Here is a 23,929-nt window from a genome sequence, read left to right as displayed (position 1 = left end):
TGTTAGACCCTTTAATCAAATTATCATCTTTGTCTATGCTAATAATTATTATGGACTGGGAACTGTGACTGAATATATTTTTGATATTTGTTGGAGTTATAATAAAATCTTATTTGCTTGGGGTTTTTAAAATATTTATTCTGGCAGTTAATTGGGATATTAGCTTCAAAATAAAACACATTTATTTAATTGGTATAATTTTATGGGAAATAAATCTGTCAAAAGATCTATTTCCTGAACTAAATTAGCTTAAACACTTAAACAGAACTAATATATAAATACCTGATAAATACTGTACAATATTAAACTAAGTAAAGTAGTGTAAACTTTTTACATATCACAGTAAAAATAATGAATACCTAAGTACATTGTTTAGAATAACACTATATTACGCTTAGATTAAATAGAGAAAAGATACAGCATATATTCCGTCCACGACAGGATTCCTAACAGTGACATTTGTATCTGTCATTTTTTGGATGTCATCTGTCAAAATCTTGCCTGAATCGTTGGATAAACTATACTTATAGTCCGTATATAAGCATTCCCAAGATATAACAACTGTTTTGTGATATGCTGTATCTTTTAGATTATTTAATCTAAGCTATTAAGTAACAATGATACTCTCTGTCGATACAGAGAATAAATAGCACATCATTTCTTCCAAATAAGGTTCAAAATATAAACATTTGTTTTGATATTTGAATGGCACAAAGGGGGTTTAATTATTATTGGTAGGCCTTATTTGCAAGATTTCACAGATTTTCGCAAAGTATTCTAAAATAATAAGAGAATCCTGTTTATTCCTAAATTATGAATGTCTGTCTTCCTGGGATATTCTGAACCAATGGCTACAAGTGCGTAAACCTAGTGCGTAAAATCTTTTTATTTGGATTAGTTTTAGTACCTTTGGTTCCTCGCCCTCACTGAAACAGAAAAAAAATATCTTAATTATTGTTGAAATTACTTAAATCAAACTTCTACACCCTGTATCTTCGAAACGAAGTATGTTAGGACATACATTTATACGAACTTTTTTACTTATTTTTATCTGCAGAATGTGGTGTCGAAGTTTCACGAATTTTTCACCACCCTGTACAGGGTGGCGCCTCTCAGGGTGCATCCACACTATCCTAAAAACGGCGTATCAGTGTAACGGCGTAACGACCTTGAATCGATTTCCAGTAATTTTATTGGCTGAAATTTTTGACAGATGAATTTGACACATAAAATTTGTGACAGATGAATTTTTAAGCCAATAGAATTACTGGAAATCGATTCAAGGTCGTTACGCCGATACGCCGTTTTTAGGATAGTATGGATGCACCCTCATACGACGCGAGGCTCCAACGAGAACGGTAGTTTGTATTGAAATGAAATTTTATGAGCATATGTAGGTTAATTCAGAGCACTTTTTAAAAATATAGATAATTTTACAGAGTGTCTCCAAAGAAAGTTATATATCAAAGTTTTGTTTTTTGTAATAGAACAAACACCCTATATATTAATTGATTTTGCGATATGCACTGAGTATATGCTTCTTTAATAAAACTCATCTTTATTTTTTTCCTAGAATTCGAAAATCATTTGATATATAGGGTGTTCTATTACAAAAAACACACCTTTGATGTGTAACTTTTTGGACACCCTGTATAACTATATATTTTTATAAAATGATTTCAGTTAACCAACATATGCTACCAAAATTTCATTTCGATATAAACTACCGTTCTCCTTGGAACCACCCTGTATACATGGTGTCTCAAATTTATAAACCAGATTATTATTATTTTAAATGTATTAACTCGGTTGATTAAAAAAAGGTGTCATAGTAAATAGTGAAGGAATTTAGCGTTTCTACTCACTCTCTAAAAGTAATATGGCGGCCAGTATGCCCAAGGTGAACAACGTGGACATGGTAGTGACCAAAATGGTGAGCTGGTGCTTCCTACAACAGCTCCTCTTCGGCACTCTCGGTCTGGTGATCATGTTCACCACGGTGAAGTGCATCGAACTGGCTATGGACACGTTGTCCTGATCGTCGGTCTTCTTGGTGCTGGTCTTGGGTATGGACGCCAGGAAGGCGTTGTCCTGATTGGTCCGCTCCAGGTAGTACTGGATGTTTTGGTCTCGGGTGCACATGGCGCTGGACTCGCTCTCGTGCTTCTCCTGCTGGTTTTGGTGGATTTGGGCCAGGTTCGCCGCTGTGAGGAGGAGGGAACCTGATCTACCACTCTGAAAGAAATAACAGATGCATTAGCATTTCTGAAAGTTTAGTTTAAATAGTTGAATGACACCTACAGTGTTTAGTGTGCCCTTTTCGTTTTCTATTGATCTGTGTAGAAAAAAAATGCGTAAAGACAAAAAAAATCAGTTGACAGTTATTACAGTTACAGGGTGTTTCAAAAAACACGTGCCATTTCTTTCATCACTGAAAGCACTTGGATGAAAATTATAATAAATCGAAAGATTATTAAAAACTGTGACATTCTGTAGCTACGAAACAAAGCAGCATCAGACATACATATATGTCGATATAAAAAAGAAATCTAATTTTTACGTGAGGAACCTCCCCAGGAAAGACAGCACATGTTTTTGGAACACTCTGTATGCAGCATTTTTATTTAAAATTAGCAGAGGGATAAAGAATAATTAAAATAAAAATAATTTCGTAGCTAAATTTCAATATCAACAATGCATTAGCTTTTTACTTAATCATTGTTATTGAACGGCATGTTATAGGAACTTTAATTTCCTATAGTTCAACTGCGCAAATGTATGCAATTCTATTGAGGGTCAAGATAGTCTAAATAAGGTCATTTGACAGTTGCATTTTAATTTGTTTAGGGAAAATAATTATCGGAATTTTTCGAGGAAAAAAAGCTTTTTATATTCATTTACATTATATGTAACATAATTATTTTTATATCCTGAATTTATTACACAGGGTTAAACATACTAACGGAGTGTTGTAGCTAAATGATTGCATTTTTGGAAATTGTGAATGTTGGGGTTGTTGAAGGACTATAGAGAGCTACAATTTAAAATTATTTTAATAAAGTACAGAGTGTCCCAAATAAATAAATAAAAAAAATAAAGTTAAAATAAAGGTCAATCTGATTAAGATTTACCCTCGGGTTTACCTCAGTTAAATCTTACAACTGTTTTTAACATATTTATAGCTCAATAAAGTAAAAATGCGGTAAGAATTTTACCGCCTCATTTCTCCAGGTGTTTAAAACTTTTTAAAACCAAAGAATATACTGATCTTTTTTTTACTAATATTGTGTTGCAGTAATAAAAAATAATACCCACTGCATACAGAGGGTCTAAAAGGTCTGAATTACTTATCTATCAAGTTGCATTAACACGTTTGTTATCTCTTCAAATTTTCGTAGAATATGCTAATTTTTGGATTATTGGTGGATTAGATGGATCCATATCCATGAATTGTTGACATTTTTTTTAGTATTTACAATGTAGAATTATGGTGCCCGGTGGCGTAGAGGTACAGGCTCTCGTCTACCAACCTCAAGGTAGTGGGTTCGAATCCCACACCCGGCATTTCATCAGCCGACTATTTTTATTAGAATAAAAATAGTTTGGGTACCTAGGTCGACTCAGCCTTAAATGAGTACTTGGGATTCACAATCCTGAAGTAATAATAGGCGGTTGAAGCGTAGAACGGCTCTAGTATGGCAAGCTGTACCTTGCTACTCCCAAGGCGTTAAACGCTATATACGGGAGCTATTATTATATTTACAATGTAGAATTGTATTTTACCTGGGTACTACTGGTACTGGAAGTGGAGCCCTGCGAGCTACGAGCTAGTGTGGGTCTGGGAATGTGCCAACTCTTGTCGAGATCTGCGGGGATCTGAAAAAAATAACATAACTCGTTAAAAACATAATTTTAATTATTCCATACTGTATTTTTGATCATAAAACTTGATTGTTATTTTAAAATAGTTATAGCTTAAATTAGATCATATTTATAGATCTGCCTCTGCCTGTTCCAATGCGGCTATAGTCTCACTGTACATAGATTTGACAGTCTTTCTGTCTTTGCTTATGAGGTCCGCCGTAAATTTTGGCGAATGTTGTACCACAGATTAATACAGATTTACCAGTAAGACGAAGAAACTAAATAAAACAAAGATTGTATTCTTAATATGATGAATCCTTTTAATAAGAAGACTAAGGAAGGAGCATATCAAAAATTGTCCACCGCGATGGGCCCCAAATATGGCCGACTTAAATTCCGGTTTATCAGTGCCGTTCTAATTTTATTTAAAAAATGTAAAACTATGATGTAGGGTAGACGTGGGGTAGACTCAATATATTTTTTTATTTTACGTTGTGAATAAATGTTGGTAGTTATTAAAATTGTTATAAAAATTCTAATAAAAATAGATAAGTTATAATAATTATTTATAACCACAAACATCCGATACGCCACTGAAGCAGGTAAGTTAAATTGACGATTCTTTGACATCTAATCTTTGACAAGTAGTAAATAAAAACAAAAATGCAAGAAAAAATATATAATTAGTTAATTTAGGTGAATTTCATAAATGATCGGTTTACTACACGTATGTATATTATATAGTCACTTACTAGCGAAAAGTTCCATTATTTCACTCGATTTTTTGCCGAGATCTACCGCACGCTACACAACCAACTATTTTAGAGTCTTTTTCGATAAATCGCGATAGTGTCACTGTTAATTTAAGTTCTGCCACAATTTCCATCTAGATTTACTACCTTTATACAACTATCAGTAGTAGAATAAATAATAAATAACATAAAATAAGCTCCGTAAAGACTGACAAATCCACAAAATTTCAAATCAAATTCAAATGTGTCAATTGAATCGTCAAAAAGAACTGTCAAGGATCCCCACCCTAGAGTCCTTTTTCCGCCCACCATGCATGAATACATGGATAGCATTATGCTCCTTCCTTGGTCTTCTTATTCAAAGGATGAATCGCCATAAAAAATCTGTACCACAGATTAAGTTTTATTTCAATAGGGAATACATTTTTTAGAAAAGGCAACAATACATTCGAGAAAAAAAACTGACAACGTCATAGCTTTACTAGGTCTGAGGTCACGGCGGCGTTATCAGCAAGATGATATAAAAACAAATAAGTGCGACATCTGTAAGTTAATCTGTGGTTATACTATGAACTTTTTCGTCTGTCTTTGCCCTAGTAAATTTCTCCATCATTCTAGAGATTTGTTGGCCAGCCACTCACTGTTTTGTAATTATTCTTGAGACCTATTTTTGTAGCTGTAGTTTAGCTTGAAAATTAAGCAGAATATAAGCATTTATTAATTCATGAAACAATGATAATATATTTGAGACAGTCTTTAATTTTTATTTAACATTTTACAAGACTTATTTTCAGAAATAATACATTTAATAATCATACATATTTCATATTTTATAAAAAAAATAAATCAGGTTTTTTAATTCCCATTTTTTCTCAATTTGCTAGTATTACTACCTCAATTATCTGTGTTACATTAACCTTATTTTAAGATATATGTAAATTGACACGGAACTGGCCCCATATCTATTATTTATCTATGTTCTGTTCACTGGATATCTATATTAACGTCTATTAATAGATTTGTTATTCAAATTCAACCAATCGTTATGTTATACAGGTATTACGAAATTAAAATGTATTAATTTTTCGTGCTTTCGGTTCATGCTGAGAATTCTGACAGATTTGAGATGTATTAAAATATAAAATAAGTAAGTTTAGAGGTCGTGGAAAAGGTATTTTTAAACAACAATGGTTAAGAAAAGTTGTCTTAGTGACCTAAATATTTTTCTGGCTCAGAATTTTGACTATTGGTTTATGGGTATATTAATCTTATCTACAAAAGTCAAGGTATTTTTAGACAATGGTACTTAGTTGTCTATATTAAGCAATATCTCTATTTTTATAATGGGTGGAATCTAGGAGTACCTAATCTTATTTTGTTCTGAAACATTTTGTTTACTATTATTTGTTTTGTACAAATTTGTGGCGATTAAGAGTAATTTAGAGGAAGTATTAAATTCTACTGAATATGAAAATTCGATTGATAAATGTTTGTTTCCTCGAAAATATCATCTCCGACCTCGTACCATTGACATCGCGACGAACGACGATCATCGGTAGCGCGACCTTCTTTACCGACCTTTCCGTGTTACGTAACCAAAGGTGATTCGAACGATTATATTAATTCGTGTGAGTCCGACTTAATAATTTCTTTTTGAAGGCGACGATGTGCAGAGGTCGAATTTTGCCATGACTTTTAGCAGGTTGTTTCAAGTCAAGTTTAGGTATTTTGTTATACAATGACCGTTAAAATGTTTGGAACAAAGTTTCAAAATAAAATTCGTATTTTTGTCACTGATTTTTCATTTCATTTTTACGGTCTTTCTTGGATATTTCTAGCATATTTCGTTCCATTGAGAGTTGTGAGACCTGCAGCTTCTTTATAATGTCCCTTTTTTTAAATACTGCACATATTTGACGTCCTTTTTGTTTCCTAGCCTACTACTATAATTTTTAGACTATATAATCCTAAACGGCAGCCTAACACGATTTTTTCTCTTAATATCTCCGGATAGAGAGAAGATAGAAAGTTGAGGTTCGCGCTGATATTTTAGAAATTTTATGCTCTATTTAACTGTGCAAAGAGAAATATAACCTCCTATTTAATTTTTTTATGCAAAAGCGCAATATCTATTATGATGCCAAACAGCGCCCTCTAGCTACCACGAAAAAAATTATGGAAACAAAATTTATACTGGAGATCATTAAGGAAGAAATGCTCTTTTAAACGAGCTCTAGTTTGTTTAAATCGGGTAACCTAGACCAGAGTTATCCTTATTTTAATAAAAGCAAGTTTAAACTTCCCCCACCACTTTAGTTTATGAGATAGAGCAAAATACTCTAATCAAAAAAATTACAAATTTCTCGATGATTACAATAGTAATATTTAAAATACCTGTTCACCTGCATATTTTTGAGAAAAACCCTGTTTTCTGATTGGTTATCAGACAAACGCCCCCTAGCGGACATTTTTAGAACTTGAAAATAATTTCCAGCGATTTCTCTTGGTCGATTTACTTATAGAATTTTTTTCCTAAAGTTATACAATAAGTAGTTTCTGAGATACAGCCGGCGTCCATTTTTAGTTGGCCACCCTGTACACATTAGTCGATGGTTTTCTTCTTTAAATAAAGTGGCATTCTTGATTTGAAGTTTCTTCCATAAGTACTCCTAATATTTTTTCATATTTTTATCTTCTATTTTTTGTATCTATATTTTTACTGTGTCTATGATTATTACACAAACAGATTCTAATTAAATGAAGTAATTAACAAATTTTCTAATCGAGAGCTGAAAAATGTAGAGTTCTAATTGGTTAACATTAGTCTTCGCTTTTTGTGAGATATTCTACTCACAGTCCATAAACCGATAATGAGTGCAGCTGAAACACGCTAAAAGATTTATGTATTTGCGATAATAGGCTCAAAACTTATATCAATTTTTACCTCACTAACAGTCCAAAGACAAATGGGGCTCGCTATGATCTTTTTCCTGTTCAAAATAATTGAGTAGAGACGAGACAAGTTGCCGATTGCGAATATTTTAGTGGTTCTGGCATTTTATTGTAATGAAACTCGCAGTTTTGGCTAAACAAAATGCAGATTTAACTTCAGATTAGTACATAATTACAAGTACTTGCAAGGAGATTGCCTACAAGCACAGAATAATTAGGATGTCCTGTGTATTATTAAGATTTATTTACAGTTGATAAAAACCTTACACAAAAAATACGGTCTGCCATCCAAGGAATAATAATTGCAGTTGTACTTTTCAGCCGAATGATTAAAATTAATGTGTTTACGCAAAAACTGGTTGAAGGGTATATACAGGCCGCGTTTTGGTTTTATTTTTCCAAACTCATCTCCACAGAAACCGATATATCGGGGCAATGTATGGAATAATCTCGAAAATAAAATAATGATGATCGTCTTCAAGGATTTCTACTGCATTCCCCGGTTAGCTATACGCCCGGTAAAGTCTTATTTCTTTTTTGTTGTGCCATTTTCATCCGATACACTGATAAAAAATATTTTCTCGGTTTCAGAGAGCTCTTGTGATTTTTACGTAGTATGGTCACGTTATGAGATTTTCTTTCAGATATCTATCTGATTGTTATTTTGGATTTCAAAAGCAACAATTACACTTAATAGTACCATACGACTGAAAAAAATGGTGTCATAGTGACCTTTGAAACAACAGTTGACGCGAAGTGTCACAGTTGTTGTCGAAGTGACGCAGCTGAAATAGTGTTGACGCAGTCTATAAAAAAGTGAAATTTTTTGAAACAATCTTGATTTAAGTATGATTAGAGAAAGATAAAAATGTAGTTTCTTCTCCAAATTTTGCCAGAACAATTTGTAATATTCTCAAATGCGTTTGAACATTGACTGCCCAACTTGTTGATTTTTTGCTTCGTCTCCTTTTTTTCCAATGTTTTAATAGTTGATCTAGTAATAATTTCACCCTGTATATTGTATTTATACACATATCCCTGGCAAGAAATAAACGAATACCTACTGACTGTGGGTAGAACTGGTTTGAGACATTTTTCAGAATCGGGCATGATTCAGTGTAGAAGCATACAGATAGGTATTTAATGTGCCGAAGAAGTTTACCGTTAAGAAATATGCAATGTCAATTTAAAATATTTTGTAAGGCCACGAGAGGATTTTGGAGAATTTTTTTTGTTGTGTCTGTCAAAATACCTATATTATTAGATATTAATTGACATTTAAACTTCATCATTAGACACAAGTATGGACACAAGAGTCGTTTAATGACATTTATAAGATATAAAAGTCGTCTAAGTTGAAGATCATGTTATAATCACAGAATTTTTTATATATATATATGCAGAATAAATAATTAATAAGTAAATTTTCATAAATATTAAATGACATCTCCACTAGCAAGAATATTTGCAAAATTCTTTGTCGGGTAGATATCGATTTTGACCGATAAATTTTGAGTCTCGCCTTGAATTTTGCAGAAACATAAATTATCTTTGTTGTTTATAGCATTCCCCCAATAGATATATACTTTTTTAGGAAATTTTGAAAAGAAATAAAAGAATAAAAAACCAACAGGACGTAAGTAAAAGATATATGTACTAAAAACAGAAATAGAAATAATAAAGTAATCAAGGAAAAGATTTAAAAAATTTTGCATTTTTACACTTAACGATATATCCTATTTTTTGAACAAAAAAAGTCAGTTCTCTAGACGGGTTTCCTCTTAGTTCTGTTCAAGTAAAACCACAGATTATAAACTTATCGTCAAAAGCATTGTTTTTCATGGTTCCAATTTTCGGAGTCGCACACTAGTTAGGTGATAAAAATTATTTTGAGATAAAAGACGAATGCAAAAAAACCAACAAACAAAGAAAGAGACCACTAAACTTTGCAAGGAAGCAATGAAGAAATGTGTAGGGAAAACTGAGAAGAAAACAGATCCCGGTAAAAAATCACCCAGCAATGATAAAAATGATAAAAAATGCAAGGAATCAGTTAAAACTATCAGGTGCGATCCATGCTTGAGCAAAAATTTGCAATATGTTTGGGTATAAGTAAGAAAGGTGCTGAAATTTGCAAGGCAATCCTTAGAAACAAAGCAATGAAGAAATGTGAAGCAAAAACAACGAAAAAAGTTAGTTTAGAAAGTGTGACAGCTAGTGATGTTGGTAGCGAATATTTCCATTCGAATTTTGCAGGAAATTTCAGAAATTTCCAAAATATTCGGTCCCAAAATCGCGAATATTCGCAAAAATACGAATTTTGCAAGAAATTTGGTTTAGTAAAAATTTTACGGAAGTATGCCTATTCTAAAAGCAGAAGAAAAAGAATGCTTCTTCCGCCGTACAAAATAGAAAAGGTATGGCTCTTAAACCAATGCATTTTGCTGCGAATTTCTTGGACCCCTGTTTCCTGGGAGAGCACCTTAACAATAAAAAGAGGTCCATCCTTCAGAATCAGATCCAGATGATACATCAAATATATCTGATTTGGAAATAGAAACTGACGAAGACAGTACTACTACTACTATAATACCCTGTGAAGATGGGACCAGCTCGGCGCCTGAAAGTATTCGGGAATAGAATAATTCAGTTATTTGTGTTTAACGTTTTTTAAATTTATATTTGGTGCTTTTTTGTTTTTTTTAAGTTCATAGTCATAGTTCATGGTTTATGTACAAAGTACAAATGTTACCAAATGATTTTTGTTATGTGTTATGTTTATGACTTTTATGAGTTATATATTGTTTATTAAACATATAACAACTAATATTATGTTTATTGTTTTTTTTTCACTTACATGTTGGTATCAAATGTCTATCTAATTTATTTCTTTATTGTATCAACAAAAAATATGTAAAATTGTAAAATTTCCTAAAATTTCATAAATTTCTGAAAGTTTCGGAAATTTCCTGCAACAATCAAAAATTTCCGTAATATTAACATCACTAGTGACAGCTAAAGATAAATGTCAAAAATCTGACCTATGCCTGGGGATATATTTTTTTTTGCCCTGAAACTTTATGATGAGTAATAACTTAACAAATAAGGGAGACACAATCTCGTCACGGTGATTAACTTCTCTCTTCCAATACAATCTACGTTTTGACTGAACATTTAGGACTGGCAGGTAAAATGTTAGGTGTAGACGGGGCTTTAAAAAACAAACATTTCTGTGGTATTTCTATTAATTAATATGGTAAATATTTTAAATCCGGCTAGCGCCAGGCCTTGCCGAATTGTTATACCATAAATATTTATTAGGCAAGGTCACAGCCGCGCACTCGAATATCTTTTATATGATTTATAAATTCCGAACGTAGAGAAATCAGCTGTTCGATCATCTTCATCGCAGTCATCGTCTAAAGGTTATAGTACTCTTTCGCTGTATGTTACGTAAGAGACGCCTATTTTTTCGACTCTAAATAATAGAAAATTACTTTGCGATGTTTTGCAGCTAGGTAATAAGGAAAACACCGTAAAACGATGTGGAGTAGAAAGTGATTGGTTTTAGCGGATAAAATATTAAAAATTCAGGCGAAAGTATACCGTCACTATTTGTTACGGATATTAAAAAACATGCTTTTTAAATATGATAAATATTTTTATTTTTAGTTACCTATTGTGTAATCGAAAGAGAACTAACTATGTCAGGAGGATAAGCAATGGTTGGAATAGTTAGCAATATACACTTTTAAAGGATTTTAGGATTTGTAATTGATACTGATGTTAAAACATGTTAAAGATCGAAAAATTTTAGCAAATTATGTCAATTTATTGACGTCAATTTTTTGGGGCTTACAGGTTTTGATTTTGTTATTTGTTAAATTTACATATTTTTGAAGTGAAACGTTCTTTACGCGCGTTGGTAGTAACAATTCAAAGCCGTGACACACGAGCTAGCGTCAGGAAAAGTGGTAACGATCCTCTGTGAGCTAGGGGGGCTGAAACTCGGGGCTCAAAATCACTAATCCTAAAATTCTCTAACATAGTATTGCGAATTCGTATATTTTATCGAATTCTGTAACTCTCCAATAATTTTATTGACTCAACTAACGCCAGGTTTAATATCCTGCTCGCATGTGCTAAGTGTTACAAATCGTTAGCATAAATCCGTAACGTTACGTCATAAATGCTTTAAAAATTTTAGACCAAAAAAACCTATTCGGGCTTTTCCAATTTTGAACAAAATAGAATTAGCATTTATTCGTCAGTTTTTGTTTACAAAATAAACACATTTTTGCATAAGTTTAATATGTAAATTTGAGTTTTGAGAGGAACTGTTATTTTTTTTTCATTTCATGGGAGATTCCATTGATATGCTAAAAGGATTTTGTTTGACAATTTGAGGCAAAATATTAATGTTGATGTAGGGTTGCCAACCGCCCTCTATTCCAGAGGAAGGTCCTCTTTTTGATCGTACATATTTCGTACGTTTTTTTGGCATCTGAGTGTATATCAATTACTTAATTTATCATATCAAAACATAAAGTTTTGTGGAAAATCGTTGGTAAGAAAGACGTCATCCGCATTTTACATAACTTTTGGGTCAATTCTTGACAACATTTGGGCGAGGTTTCAAAAAATATTTCGTCTGTGGCGCTTTTTTACAGTGTTATCCTCGAAAGTTGGCAACCCTGTGTTGATGTAGGGCCATTTAAAATTGCCACAAATGTTGGATTCAATATTCATTCTCTTTTTCATAATACCTAAAGAGAACTCTTGAGTCTAGATATTGTAAATATGTCAGTTGCTTAAGCTGAAGCAAACCTGAGGATATTTTTTGTTATTACAAGGTTTACAAAGTAATTCAACATTCCTATTAATATGTATCTCTAATCCTGTATAACTTTTTATTAGTTTGAGTTGTTTTTATTAGCTAGTCTCTGTCAATTATACGCCTTTCTTTTTATATGGTTTTTACTCCCGTATTTTGCAAAGCAAAATATTTATAACCTTTTACATAAATAAACCATGTTTATGTGTCAATGTTATCGGTCGATATTATTGCAACGGTACTATGAGTAAAACTTATGAAATTTCATATAATTACGTTAATGTTTGCTTTATTTAATTTAAATGGTACTTTAATGGGCGTAACAGAGCTTAAAATTGTTTCAATCCAATTCAGCTTTAATGTAAAATAGACGTTTTTCCTAAAGAAAATGGTAATTTAAAAAAATTAGAAAAGCGTAAGATCTTTCAAAAATTTTATTTTGAGTTTAAATGCGTTGGATTTATTTAAAAAAAACTCAATTATCACTTTTATTAAGACTATAAAGACTAGTATTTGAGAGCGTTTAGATCGTAATCTAAAATCACAGGATGATAACATGGAGTACCTAATATTTAAATGGGAACTACTAATAGGGAACATTCATTCTAATTCAGTCCAGTAATGGAGACGAGTGCACCGTCTCAAGAGGGACTGTGGGTACTAACAAATCCACGTGACTTTCAGTAAAATCATCTACTTCTTTTTCAAAAAAAAAATGTGGATATTTTACACATCTTTGATTTTAGAAATCTAATATTTTTGCATCTAATGATTTTACAAAATCTGGAATGGTGGAAAGAAAAAACATTCTAATAAATAAGACAGTATTGGAAGACTACTATGTTCATTAAAATATTGTATCCTATGTTATAGGGCTTGTTTCTCTCTACAGTTTCCTGTCTCACAATGTACCGTTTGTGTCCGGGAAGGGTTCATAGTTTCATAGTGGTCGATTTTCGAAAGAAATCAGTACATGTATATTATTTCGTATATTTTTCATTTTATTGATTTTATGGAAAGCACTGTTCATTAAAATGTTGTATCCTATGTTATAGGTCTTGTTTCTCTCTACAATTTCCTGTCTCACAATGTACCGTTTGTGTCCGGGAAGGGTTCATAGTTTCATAGTGGTCGATTTTCGAAAGAAATCATTTCATGTATATTATTTCGTATATTTTTCATTTTATTGATTTTATGGAAAGCACTGTTCATTAAAATGTTGTATCCTATGTTATAGGTCTTGTTTCTCTCTACAATTTCCTGTCTCACAATGTACCGTTTGTGTCCGGGAAGGGTTCATAGTTTCATAGTTTTCTAGTGTAGAAGAATGTATATTTGGGACAACTAATACACAGATCGGGATCTCTACTACAAGAAATCAACAGAAGAATTAAGTTAGCGTGGAGTACTTATGGAAGAAACTCAATCATATTTAAATCTAGAATGCCACTCTATCTAAAGAAAAAAACATTCGACTAATGTGTACATACCATTGTACGCTTCCATTATATACGCTAGTTTTTAATCCGTCTTACCTGACAAAAACGTTATGTATAGACGGACCTTTAAACCCACAGATTAGTTCAGCTGATTAAACTGTTGGTATGTGGCCAGCCAATCTTGTTACTTAGACTGTTTTTTTCAATCGATAACCTGTATATCTATCTCTTAAATACCCGATAACCATCTGCAGATTTTCGATTAAGATAGTCTCATCTCTTATGTAATCATTTTATAATACACAACACAGAGTTGTTAGGGTCAAAAGAAGAAGAAGGAACAAACAAGGCAAAAGAAGAATAAAAAAAACAATTCAATGTATTCCGACCAAGTCAAGCAGAAACCTCGATAGACAATGAAGTGCCTAACCTTTTATATTGCATATTTTTTTCGCGTTTTGGGATTAGCTCATTTTTATGTAATACCCGCTCCGGCCCTGAACGTTATTAAATAATACCGGGTTCGAGAGAAAAAAATGCTTCCTAGTTCGGCTTCGTTAGAGTAGAAAATATTTTTTCTGTCCGTATTAATTTGCGAATTATTTGAGGCGTATTGTATATATTTGAATATTTTAATATTGCTAGTGTATTAAAAAAACTGTATTAAAAACTCTTTATTTAAATACTGTAAGTCCGTGTTAGTTAAAATATATTTTTTTTAAAAAGTCACAAACTTATAGAATCAGCCATACAAATTAAAAAGTATCGGCGCACACGTTATCGGTTTTCACGAACATTGATGAACCGACGATTAAGATTATAATATCCATGTTGATGATATCCATGTTGATGATGATATCCATGTTGTACCACAGACTATCAGTTTTAATCGTCGTTAATCGCGGCTAACTGGGATACTAGCTCTTATGATGTCGACACCGAATTTTCTATTTTCGTAAAAACATTAACCAGTCTAGCGTTCAAATCCTTTCCTCTTAGGCCTATAAAAAATAAGCATAATAAACCTTGGACCACTAAAGGTCTACGCATATCTTCTAAAAACATGCGTTCATTATCTCACTTAAAAAAATTCGCAGACTCTCTTCTTCCACAATTACGTAAAACTATACAGAAAAATTTATCATAAGACTATAAGAGCCGCTAAGGACCTTTATTATAATAGGAGAATAGTCAATTCTGGTAATGTTGCTAAGGAAACATGGTCTATTGTGAATGAGTTGAGAAACAAAGCTTTTCTTCGTCTAGCAATATCTCTACCTCGCCTGAGAACCTTAACGATTACTTTGTAAATGTAGCGAAAAACTTAACTAATACCATATGTCCTCCTCATGATCCACTTTCTTATCTCTCTAATGATAATGTAAACTTACACAGTTTCTTTTTTTCGCCCGTAGTTCTTGAAGAGCTTCGGAGTACAATTAATACCATCAAAAATAAATCCTCTTCTGGGACCGACGGGCTAACTTTAAAAATGTTTTCGAATCTGCCAGAAAGCACTCTGAATCACCTAACAACTTTAATAAACATGTCGTTCCAAAATGGTGTTTTTCCAAAATGTCTTAAGACGGCAATAATCATTCCTCTGCACAAAGGAGGAGACAAAGATGAAGCTTCTAACTATCGCCCAATTGCACTCCTTCCAACGCTATCTAAGATCATAGAAAGGTTGGTTAAAAGAAGGCTGGTATCTTTTCTGTTTAAGTACGAAATACTTACTGAATATCAATTTGGATTTCTAAGCAACAAGTCCACAAATGACGCTATGTTTTCCCTCCTTAATAAAGTTTACTCCAGCCTAAACAACCATCATTCTACAGCAACAATTTTCTGTGATTTTTCTAAGGCGTTCGATTGTTAATCATAAGATCTTAATTAATAAACTGCAGCACTATGGGTTCAGGGGATCATCTCTCGGATAGTTTAAGTCGTATCTGAGCAACAGAAGTCAACTTGTGAGGGTGGATACCACGTTGTCTTCTAGAAAGCCAATAGAATGTGGAGTACCACAAGGCTCAGTACTAGGCCCTGTTTTGTTTCTTCTTTTTATTAACGACATTGCTAACATAAACATCAGTGGCAAAATATGTCTTTTTGCGGACGACACTAGCTTCACTTGGAGCAACAAGGACATCACGGCACTTCATAGGATTATATCAAATGACTTAATCACCATTAAATCTTGGTGCGATTCGAACCTCCTGAGTCTCAACATTTCTAAAACTAAGGCTTTGTCGTATAAAAACCCGTTGCAGCCTTTTGTACTTGACAACACACCATTGACGTCGTAAAATCCGTAAAATTCTTAGGCTTGTTGTGGACAATTCTCTGAAATGGGACATACATATCGAAGCTTTGTCGAAAAAATTGAGCTCTGCCTGTTTTGCATTAAGGTCTGTTTCTAAGGAGCTTAACTTGTCAGTGGCTAGAACTGTTTATTATGCACTTTTTGAGTCGCATCTCAGGTATGCCCTTCCATTCTGGGGTACGTGTTGTGCGGCTCAATTTGACCGCATTTTCAAGCTCCAGAAGAGAGCTGTTCGATATTCACTGGGACTAAACAGCAGAATTCATTGCCGGAGCTTTTTTAGAGAATTAAAAATATTGACTCTTCCTTCCTTATTTATATTTGAATCCGTTTGCCTAATAAGTAAACATGTATCAGCTTCTCAAGAAAGGCCAGCTCACACTTATCCACTCAGGAACGCGGAGCAAGATCTTTATCTACCTACCCCACGCTGAGAGTTAGTTAAAAGTTCAATATTATACAACTCGAAAAAAATGCACAATCACCTGCCATTTGAAATCAAATCCATAACATCATTTTTTTCATTTCGCAAAGCATTGAACTCTTATTTACTATACAAGGCTTTCTACGCCGTAAATGAATTATATTTGAATTGAAAATCGAATTTGATCTTGAAACCACTGGTCTAATGTTTGCTATTGCTATATTTACTAATGACATCGAAATTAATTTATTTAGAGGTCATTGATATTTTGCTATAAACTGGCTAAATATTTTTGAATATTATTTTAATTTTTTTTGTTCTTTGACATTGTAAACATTTATATATGTTTATTTTAACAATAAGACTGACAATATTATTTGTATAATGTTTTGTATTATCTTTTGTTTGTTTGTTTGTGTACCTTGTTATTTTTTACTTTGTTTGTTAGTTTACCTTTGTCCACAAATTGAAAAATTTTTTGACAATAAAGACATTTATTTATTTATTAAAAATGACAAAAACGAGCGAAGTCTGTGGGTCCCTTTATGTGGATTTTGTATAGCTCCATCTCAAAAATTTGGCTTGTTCCCAAAAATTTTGCAATTTGTATTCCTGACTAGCGATATAGTGTAATATATATGGCTGAACTCTTTATGGAGAATCGGCCGCTCAAATTTGGCTCCGTGCATTTTTTGAACGCCCTGTATAAAAATGAAATTATTATATTTAAGCGGCTTAAAAATAAATTCAATTAATTCGAACATGAGCAGAAGGCCGGCGAGTTTGATATGATTTTAAAATGCGTAATGCACGAGGTAGCTAATAAATTGCCGGCAACGCAACGTATAACTGAAAATTAACGTCTACCGCAACTTAAATACTGAAATTATATCGATCGGATTGTTAAAAACTCGTTCGATTATGATTTCGAATGAAGTAAACCTATGAAGTAAACCGATCCGATGTCCTTGATCTTTCTTCGATTGTGAAATTTTTCGAATTAAAGATACTGATATGCATACATAACATACCTACCTACTATCGAAAATATTTCCTAGTTATTAGGTACTAGCAGGAGCAGGGTTCTTAATCCACGTGTTTATGATAATCTGTATATACAGGGTGGCCCATCGAAAACGTTCCGCAAGGCATAACGGCCAGGGTATTTATTTTCTCAAAAAATCCAAAAAACACGTCAATTTTGTTTGTGAGAGGGACAACTTTAGCCCCAAAAATGATTGCAAAATATTCAACCCTCTAAGCGGGGGTGTCACCCCCAACTTTTTTTAAATGGAAAGGGGGGTCAAGTGGCGCCGCAATGAAACGAGCTTTCTATTCTCTATATTTTCCCGCTTCGTTTTTGAAAATCTGTCGAGTCATTGAGAAAATATGAAGGATTGAAATTTGAAAAGTTTATTTAAGCATTTATCAGAGTAAATGATAATTAAGGATAAATTCGACCAATTTGCTGTTTTTTCTTATTATTTCTAGATGTTTACGCATTTTTTCACTTGCCGCAACGTTGAACGATCAGGTGCGGTAGTTGCTAGATAGTAGTGATGGGAATAATCGAATTATTTTCCCCATCGAATAATTAGTAATAATTCATATTTCAAAAACAACAAATCTTTAAACAATCGAATTAATAATTCGAATTATTTAGTAGTATTATAAATTTAACCTAAAAATAAATTCGTCCCAGCTAGTGCTCGTCTAGGGGCTATTTTAAACAAATCTGAACCGTGTTTTGTTCTGAACCATTGCCATACCTATATTCTATCACTGAATAAAAAATAAAAACAAAACATCTTTATTCAATGTATTCTATTAACTGTGCCGAAGCCGTTTAATAAATTAAACCATAATTTAAAGTTTTAAATTTAAAAGTGCCGAGTTTATGATTGTTTCAATTCCTATTGAAAAGCTCATATCTAAAATAAAAGCTTCTTCTAAAACGATATAAGTAGGTATGTCCTTGTTTACGTGCGGTTCGTATTTCTTTTTATTTTATCAGTTGCAATCAATAATTATTCAGATAAAAGAAGAAAATTAATTTTAGTGTTCGGCAGGTGAAATTTGGGTGAGATGGAAATGAACCAAATAATAGTAGTATTCTCTGAACGAAATGAAAATTTTCACTTAAACTGATTTATTCCTACGTGGTATAGGAAATAACAATGATTTCTGGATTTTTCTATATCGGATCGTTCCTTTCTTTGTCGATTCCCTTTATAAATCAGTTTAAGTGTAAATTTCACACCTCTACTTTTCAACCAATAACATGCTTTAATGTTGACTAGTTACCATGGCAACTGAAAGAATTTCCGGAAATTTTTTCGAGGCGCCACGAAACTTTAGTGGAAATTTTTTGACAGTTGAAAAGGTAAACATAAGATCTACAATCATAATGTGAATGAACTACAATGTCTATATATTGAAATATTACCCATTTGAGTTTTAGCATTTGATGTAACTAATTAAAAATATAATAACATTTGTTAATATTATTAACAAATTGAAATTATTTTAAAATGTCATGTTGGATTAATATTTTTTTTTTCAAATTTAGGTGTGAAATTTTCTTACCGAATCCACGCAAGCTTAAATTATTCCTGGAAATTTTCTTTCGGGCACGAATATTTTAGAAAATTATCCCTCGTCTTCGACTCGTTGAGTAATTTTCAAAATACTGAATTGCCCTCAAAAATTTCCGAAAATGGAACTAAGCTTTTTTAATATCCTAAGTGAAAATTTTACGAGTTCCCGCCAGTCTCATTGGCTAATTTTCTTGTACTATACTAATGTCCATGGCAATTCGTATTCGTCCAATACGAATACCTCCATAGTTTCATGTTCATTTGTATTTTCGGTCTGACAGATATAATCATAAATACTACTAAGTTTTATCTCGATTATATCGAAAAAGATAATTCGAATTAGTTAGTTTTAATTTACTATCGAACTGGCGAACAATTTTGCCATAAAGGTGTTTGTCACGATGGCGTTCATTGAATATCTGCGCAACCCGATTGCAAACATCTAGAAATAATAAGAAAAAACAGCAAATTGGTCGAAGGAATTTATCCTTATCATTTACTTTGATAAATGTTTAAATAAACTTTTCAAATTTCAATCCTTCATATTTTCCCAACGACTCGACCGATCTTCAAAAACGAAGCAGGAAAGTATAGAGAATAGAAAGCCCTTTTCATTGCGGTACCACTTGACCCCCTTCCCATTTGAAAAAAATCGGGGAATGACACCCCCGCTTAGAGGGTTGAAGATTTTGCAATAATTTTTGGGGCAAAAGTTGTCCCCCTCACGAACAAAATTGACGTGTTTTTGAATTTTCCTGAAATATATATATATATATATATATATATATATATATATATATATGCACTTATATATATATATATATATATATATATATATATATATATATATATATGCCTCTATATATCATTATATATAGAGTTACTTGTAAAAATAGCACCTTGTAACTGTTGTGAATAAATGTATAGAAAAAATAATAATTTAGCGTTTTATTCTTTAGTATTATTTAACCACTTGAAAAGTAAACATGTATTTGGATTTGGCAAAATATACTACAGAGGAGTTAAAAGCACTGTCTGTAGAATTTCTAGCAGAGCATATTAGCCCCTATACGCTTTTAAATATATGGTCTCGACTTCCTATCGAATACAAAAATAATTTCTATTTGCAAACGCAATTGCCATGTTTTATTCACTACAACAGACCTGATCAAGTGACTCATATTGACGGTCCTCCCCCTTCTCAAGCAAGATGCCGAGATTGTTTATATTCTCTCCGTCAACATAGCTAAACAGTCATTCAGTATCCAGACATGGCGGCGTTAAGTTCAGCTTTTATTATATTTGCCGTTATAGTGCAAAATACATTCTATATAAATAAACCGAAAGATGTTATTGAAGCTTTCGTATGTTTAAAAAATAATGATTCTACAACGAAGTGTAAATGGCCAGAAGCTTGGCAGAGATTGGAATATAGCAATAACGGATCGGTGGAAGTTTTCAAACGTCCATTATCGGAAGAAGAGACTAGGAATAAGACGAACATAAAATATAAAATAAGGGTAATCTTTTCAAATAGAAGTGTTGGAGATCAATCTGATTGGCAGGTGCTACCCATCAATTTTAACGATAGTTCAACTATGAAAAATCAGACGTGTAAAAAGGATAAGGAAGAACCTACAGTGATTTCATATATAGTCCTATTTTTGTATATAATTATGACGTTTATATCATCTGCTATAATAGTATTTAGTACTTTCTCCAAAATATCAAAAAGTAAATGTGTTGCATACTTTAAATAAATATTAAAAATTTGTATTTTGTTTTTCATTAACACCCTGTATATAATAGGTATGACGTAAGACAGGTTTGACGTTTGACGTTTGACAGATGACATAAGACAGGTTTGAGGTTTGACAGATAACATTTGACAGATGACGTAAGACAGGTTTGACGTTTGACATTTGACGTAAGACAGGTTTGACGTTTGACAGATGACATTTGCCAGATGACGTAAGACAGGTTTGACGTTTGACATTTGACAGATGACAGGTTTGACGTTTGACGTTTGACAGATGACGTTTGACAGGTGACAGGTTTGACGTTTGACAGGTGACAGGTGACAGCCCTCCACTCCTAGCGCATGCGCCGTGCGCCTCCACCGCCGCCTGCGCCTGATGCAGAATCGGCCTTCTACCTCTACTAATTACCCTGGCCGTTATGCCTTGCGGAACGTTTTCGATGGGCCACCCTGTATAATCTACATGGCGTTTAAAATTGTACAGGGTTTTAAGAGATATATGCCCCTTTTTTGAGTCATAATTCATCATACAGTCTCAGGAATTTGACAAAAGCCAGTGCCTGAAACGATTTACAGAGGTTAGTTCTCCTTCTTCGATATCAATCGTACCAAACTTTATGGCACGAGTAATTGTCGTCTCTGTTAGAAGCCTGAAATACCTCTGTTAGCATCGGCAAAAAGCTATAAGAATAATTCAGTCTCCATGTTATTAGACTTTTTGAAAATGATACGACTGGAGACTGAAATTTAGTGTTAAAAGCATCACAATAGATCTTAAAAAGTTGGAGTGGAATAGAACACTAGCTATCTCATAAAATTTAATCTAGTTTCTGTGCTCCCAGAAGATCCAGCTGAAAATTTATTTATTTATTTATTTATTTATTTACTTAAACTTTCTCGCAATCAAAACAATGACGTAAGGCCGGTAAGCATGCGATGGAAAACCGATTTTCAAGATCGCTTTCTCATCTCAAGGAGACCGGCGATCTCGGAGGATTATGCAAAGAGCCTACAGCATGTGATCATTAACTGGCCTCCGTTTATAACGAGCTAACCTTTTGATTGCATTCCTGTCTGTGGGCTGTATCAATAAACATCCATAATTTCACTTTTCGAATGGTTTAATTTGGATTGAATAAAAATCAAGAAGAGTAGGTGCAACTTGCTTCAATAAATAGTAATTTTCTTTGATTTGTGTTTCTAATTTGTTATATTTTCTTGCCACTTTTAGCTTTTTTACATATTTTTTTTTGTAGTAATTACAATCTAAAAATATATGTATACATTTTTGTTTAAGTTTAAATATTTAAGAATGTTTTTTTTTCGGTATACATAATTCACATTTTTAATTTGTACCTACAGGACCAAATTACCCCTCTTTATCACTACCACAAACCATTCGAGGTGAACAAAATGGATCGAGGAATGTGGACAGATATAACATTCCTTCAGGATGGACTAACCTGGTATACAGACGGGTCAAAGACTGTTGAAGGAACAGGAGCTGAAGTATTTGGGGAAAGACCAAGGGTAAGTTTATCCTTTTCCTTGGGTAAACACTCAACCGTATTCCAGAGAGAAATCTTCGCCATGCTACAATGTGCGAGAGAAAACAATAGAAGAGCTTATTCAGATAAGCTCATCAATATATGCTCAGACAATCAGGCGGCACTTGGGGCGCTTAGGAGCCCAAAGGTATCGTCGAGACTCGTCTGGGAATGCCTAGGTGAACTGGGAGCTCTGGCTCGAAGGAACAGAATTAAATTATTCTGGGTGCCGGGCCACAGCGGCATCCAAGGCAACGAAAGAGCCGATGAGCTAGCTAGGCAAGGATCATCGACATCCTATCTTGGTCCAGAGCCAGTACTGGGAATACCCAAGTGTATGGCCCGTAGTGTACTAAAACTCTGGATCAGGGAAAAGCAGAATGTCCACTGGAGAAACAGACAGGGGCACAGGCACAGCAAGGCTTTTATCCAAGGACCTAGCTCTAAAACCGCAAAAGAACTGCTAATGCTTAGTAGGAATAAATTGCGGATTACAACAGGCCTCTTGACAGGACACATGACTGTCAAGTGTTACCTGAACAAGCTCAACCTGTATCAAGGAACTTTTTTGCTGCAGACTCTTTTTATTTGGGAAAGCTAGGCTAGAACCGGAGGAACTATGCTCCCCCATCCTATCAAGGACCTGCATAAGTTAGTGCAGGGCACAGGGATAGGAGAATGGGTGGAGATGAAAAGGGCCAAACACAATAGGCCTCACAGGTCGCATTGTTTCCGCGGCAGAGGACGGTCTCTTGTTGTGAAAAAAAATACCTACAGGATGGCGCACTACATATAGGTACGGCGGTGAACGTGAACGCGTTGGTGTGTGCTAGAATGATCGCTCATGTTATCGCTGCCCTGATCGCGATCGTGATCGCGGCCGTGATCGCACCCGTATGCGTGTAGCTTTAGTAATTTTCTGTGTGGCCACTAATTGTAGTTATGGCGTTTTTTCTTAATACCTATGGCAGTATTCGTTTTTAGTTTCTACTTAGCTAATTTTGTTTTAGTTTGGTAATTGAATTGTTTTTCTGTTTTTTTTTATTTCGAAGGATTCTATCAATTAATTATCCAACGGTAACATACTAGTCGTGTTTATTTTTAGTACCTCTTTCCACGAGCTTCCATTGTTAACTAAATAAATGACCAAACGAGCGAGAAAAAAGTGGGCGACCGAGGTCAGTTCCAGGCTATTTTTGCTCGCAACTCGCGACCGTTTTTTTCTGCGACCCTCACCTTATTGTCGAACTTGGCAGTGCCGTGCGTCGTCCAACAGAGCCTAGTTGAACGCCGAACGCAACAAGTTTAATGATATAAAACCTATTTGTACATGTTGCACGTCTCAGTTTTCGTTTTATCAATCAGTCTCAGTTAAGATGGTGCAACTTGCAACTTAGTAATTTTAGTTTTTTTTTTCGGATAAATAAATGTCACC

The 23,929-nt window shown here is 33.5% G+C and overlaps 2 protein-coding genes across 2 annotated transcripts in view; one reads left to right on the top strand and one right to left on the bottom strand.

The window, feature by feature from the left end:
- The window catches only part of LOC115881701 (nuclear migration protein nudC), a 128,305-nt gene that overhangs the window by 949 nt on the left and 103,427 nt on the right, over positions 1 to 23,929 (top strand). The window lies entirely within an intron of this gene.
- The window catches only part of LOC115881702, a 37,689-nt gene continuing 13,952 nt past the window's right edge, over positions 193 to 23,929 (bottom strand). The window contains exons 2-4 of the mRNA XM_030899305.1: positions 3,784 to 3,876; positions 1,866 to 2,235; positions 193 to 926 (exon numbers count right to left, since the gene is read on the bottom strand). Coding sequence (XP_030755165.1) covers positions 901 to 926; positions 1,866 to 2,235; positions 3,784 to 3,876 — 489 coding nt within the window. The 3' untranslated portion in view covers positions 193 to 900. The remainder of the gene's footprint in view (positions 927 to 1,865; positions 2,236 to 3,783; positions 3,877 to 23,929) is intronic.

Source organism: Sitophilus oryzae, unplaced genomic scaffold, assembly GCF_002938485.1.
Source record: "Sitophilus oryzae breed Bouriz unplaced genomic scaffold, Soryzae_2.0 scaffold_172_pilon_pilon, whole genome shotgun sequence".
Classification (NCBI taxonomy): Eukaryota; Metazoa; Arthropoda; class Insecta; order Coleoptera; family Curculionidae; genus Sitophilus; species Sitophilus oryzae.
The sequence above is the reverse complement of the archived record's forward strand: the minus strand, read 5'-3'. Positions and strand labels throughout refer to the sequence as shown.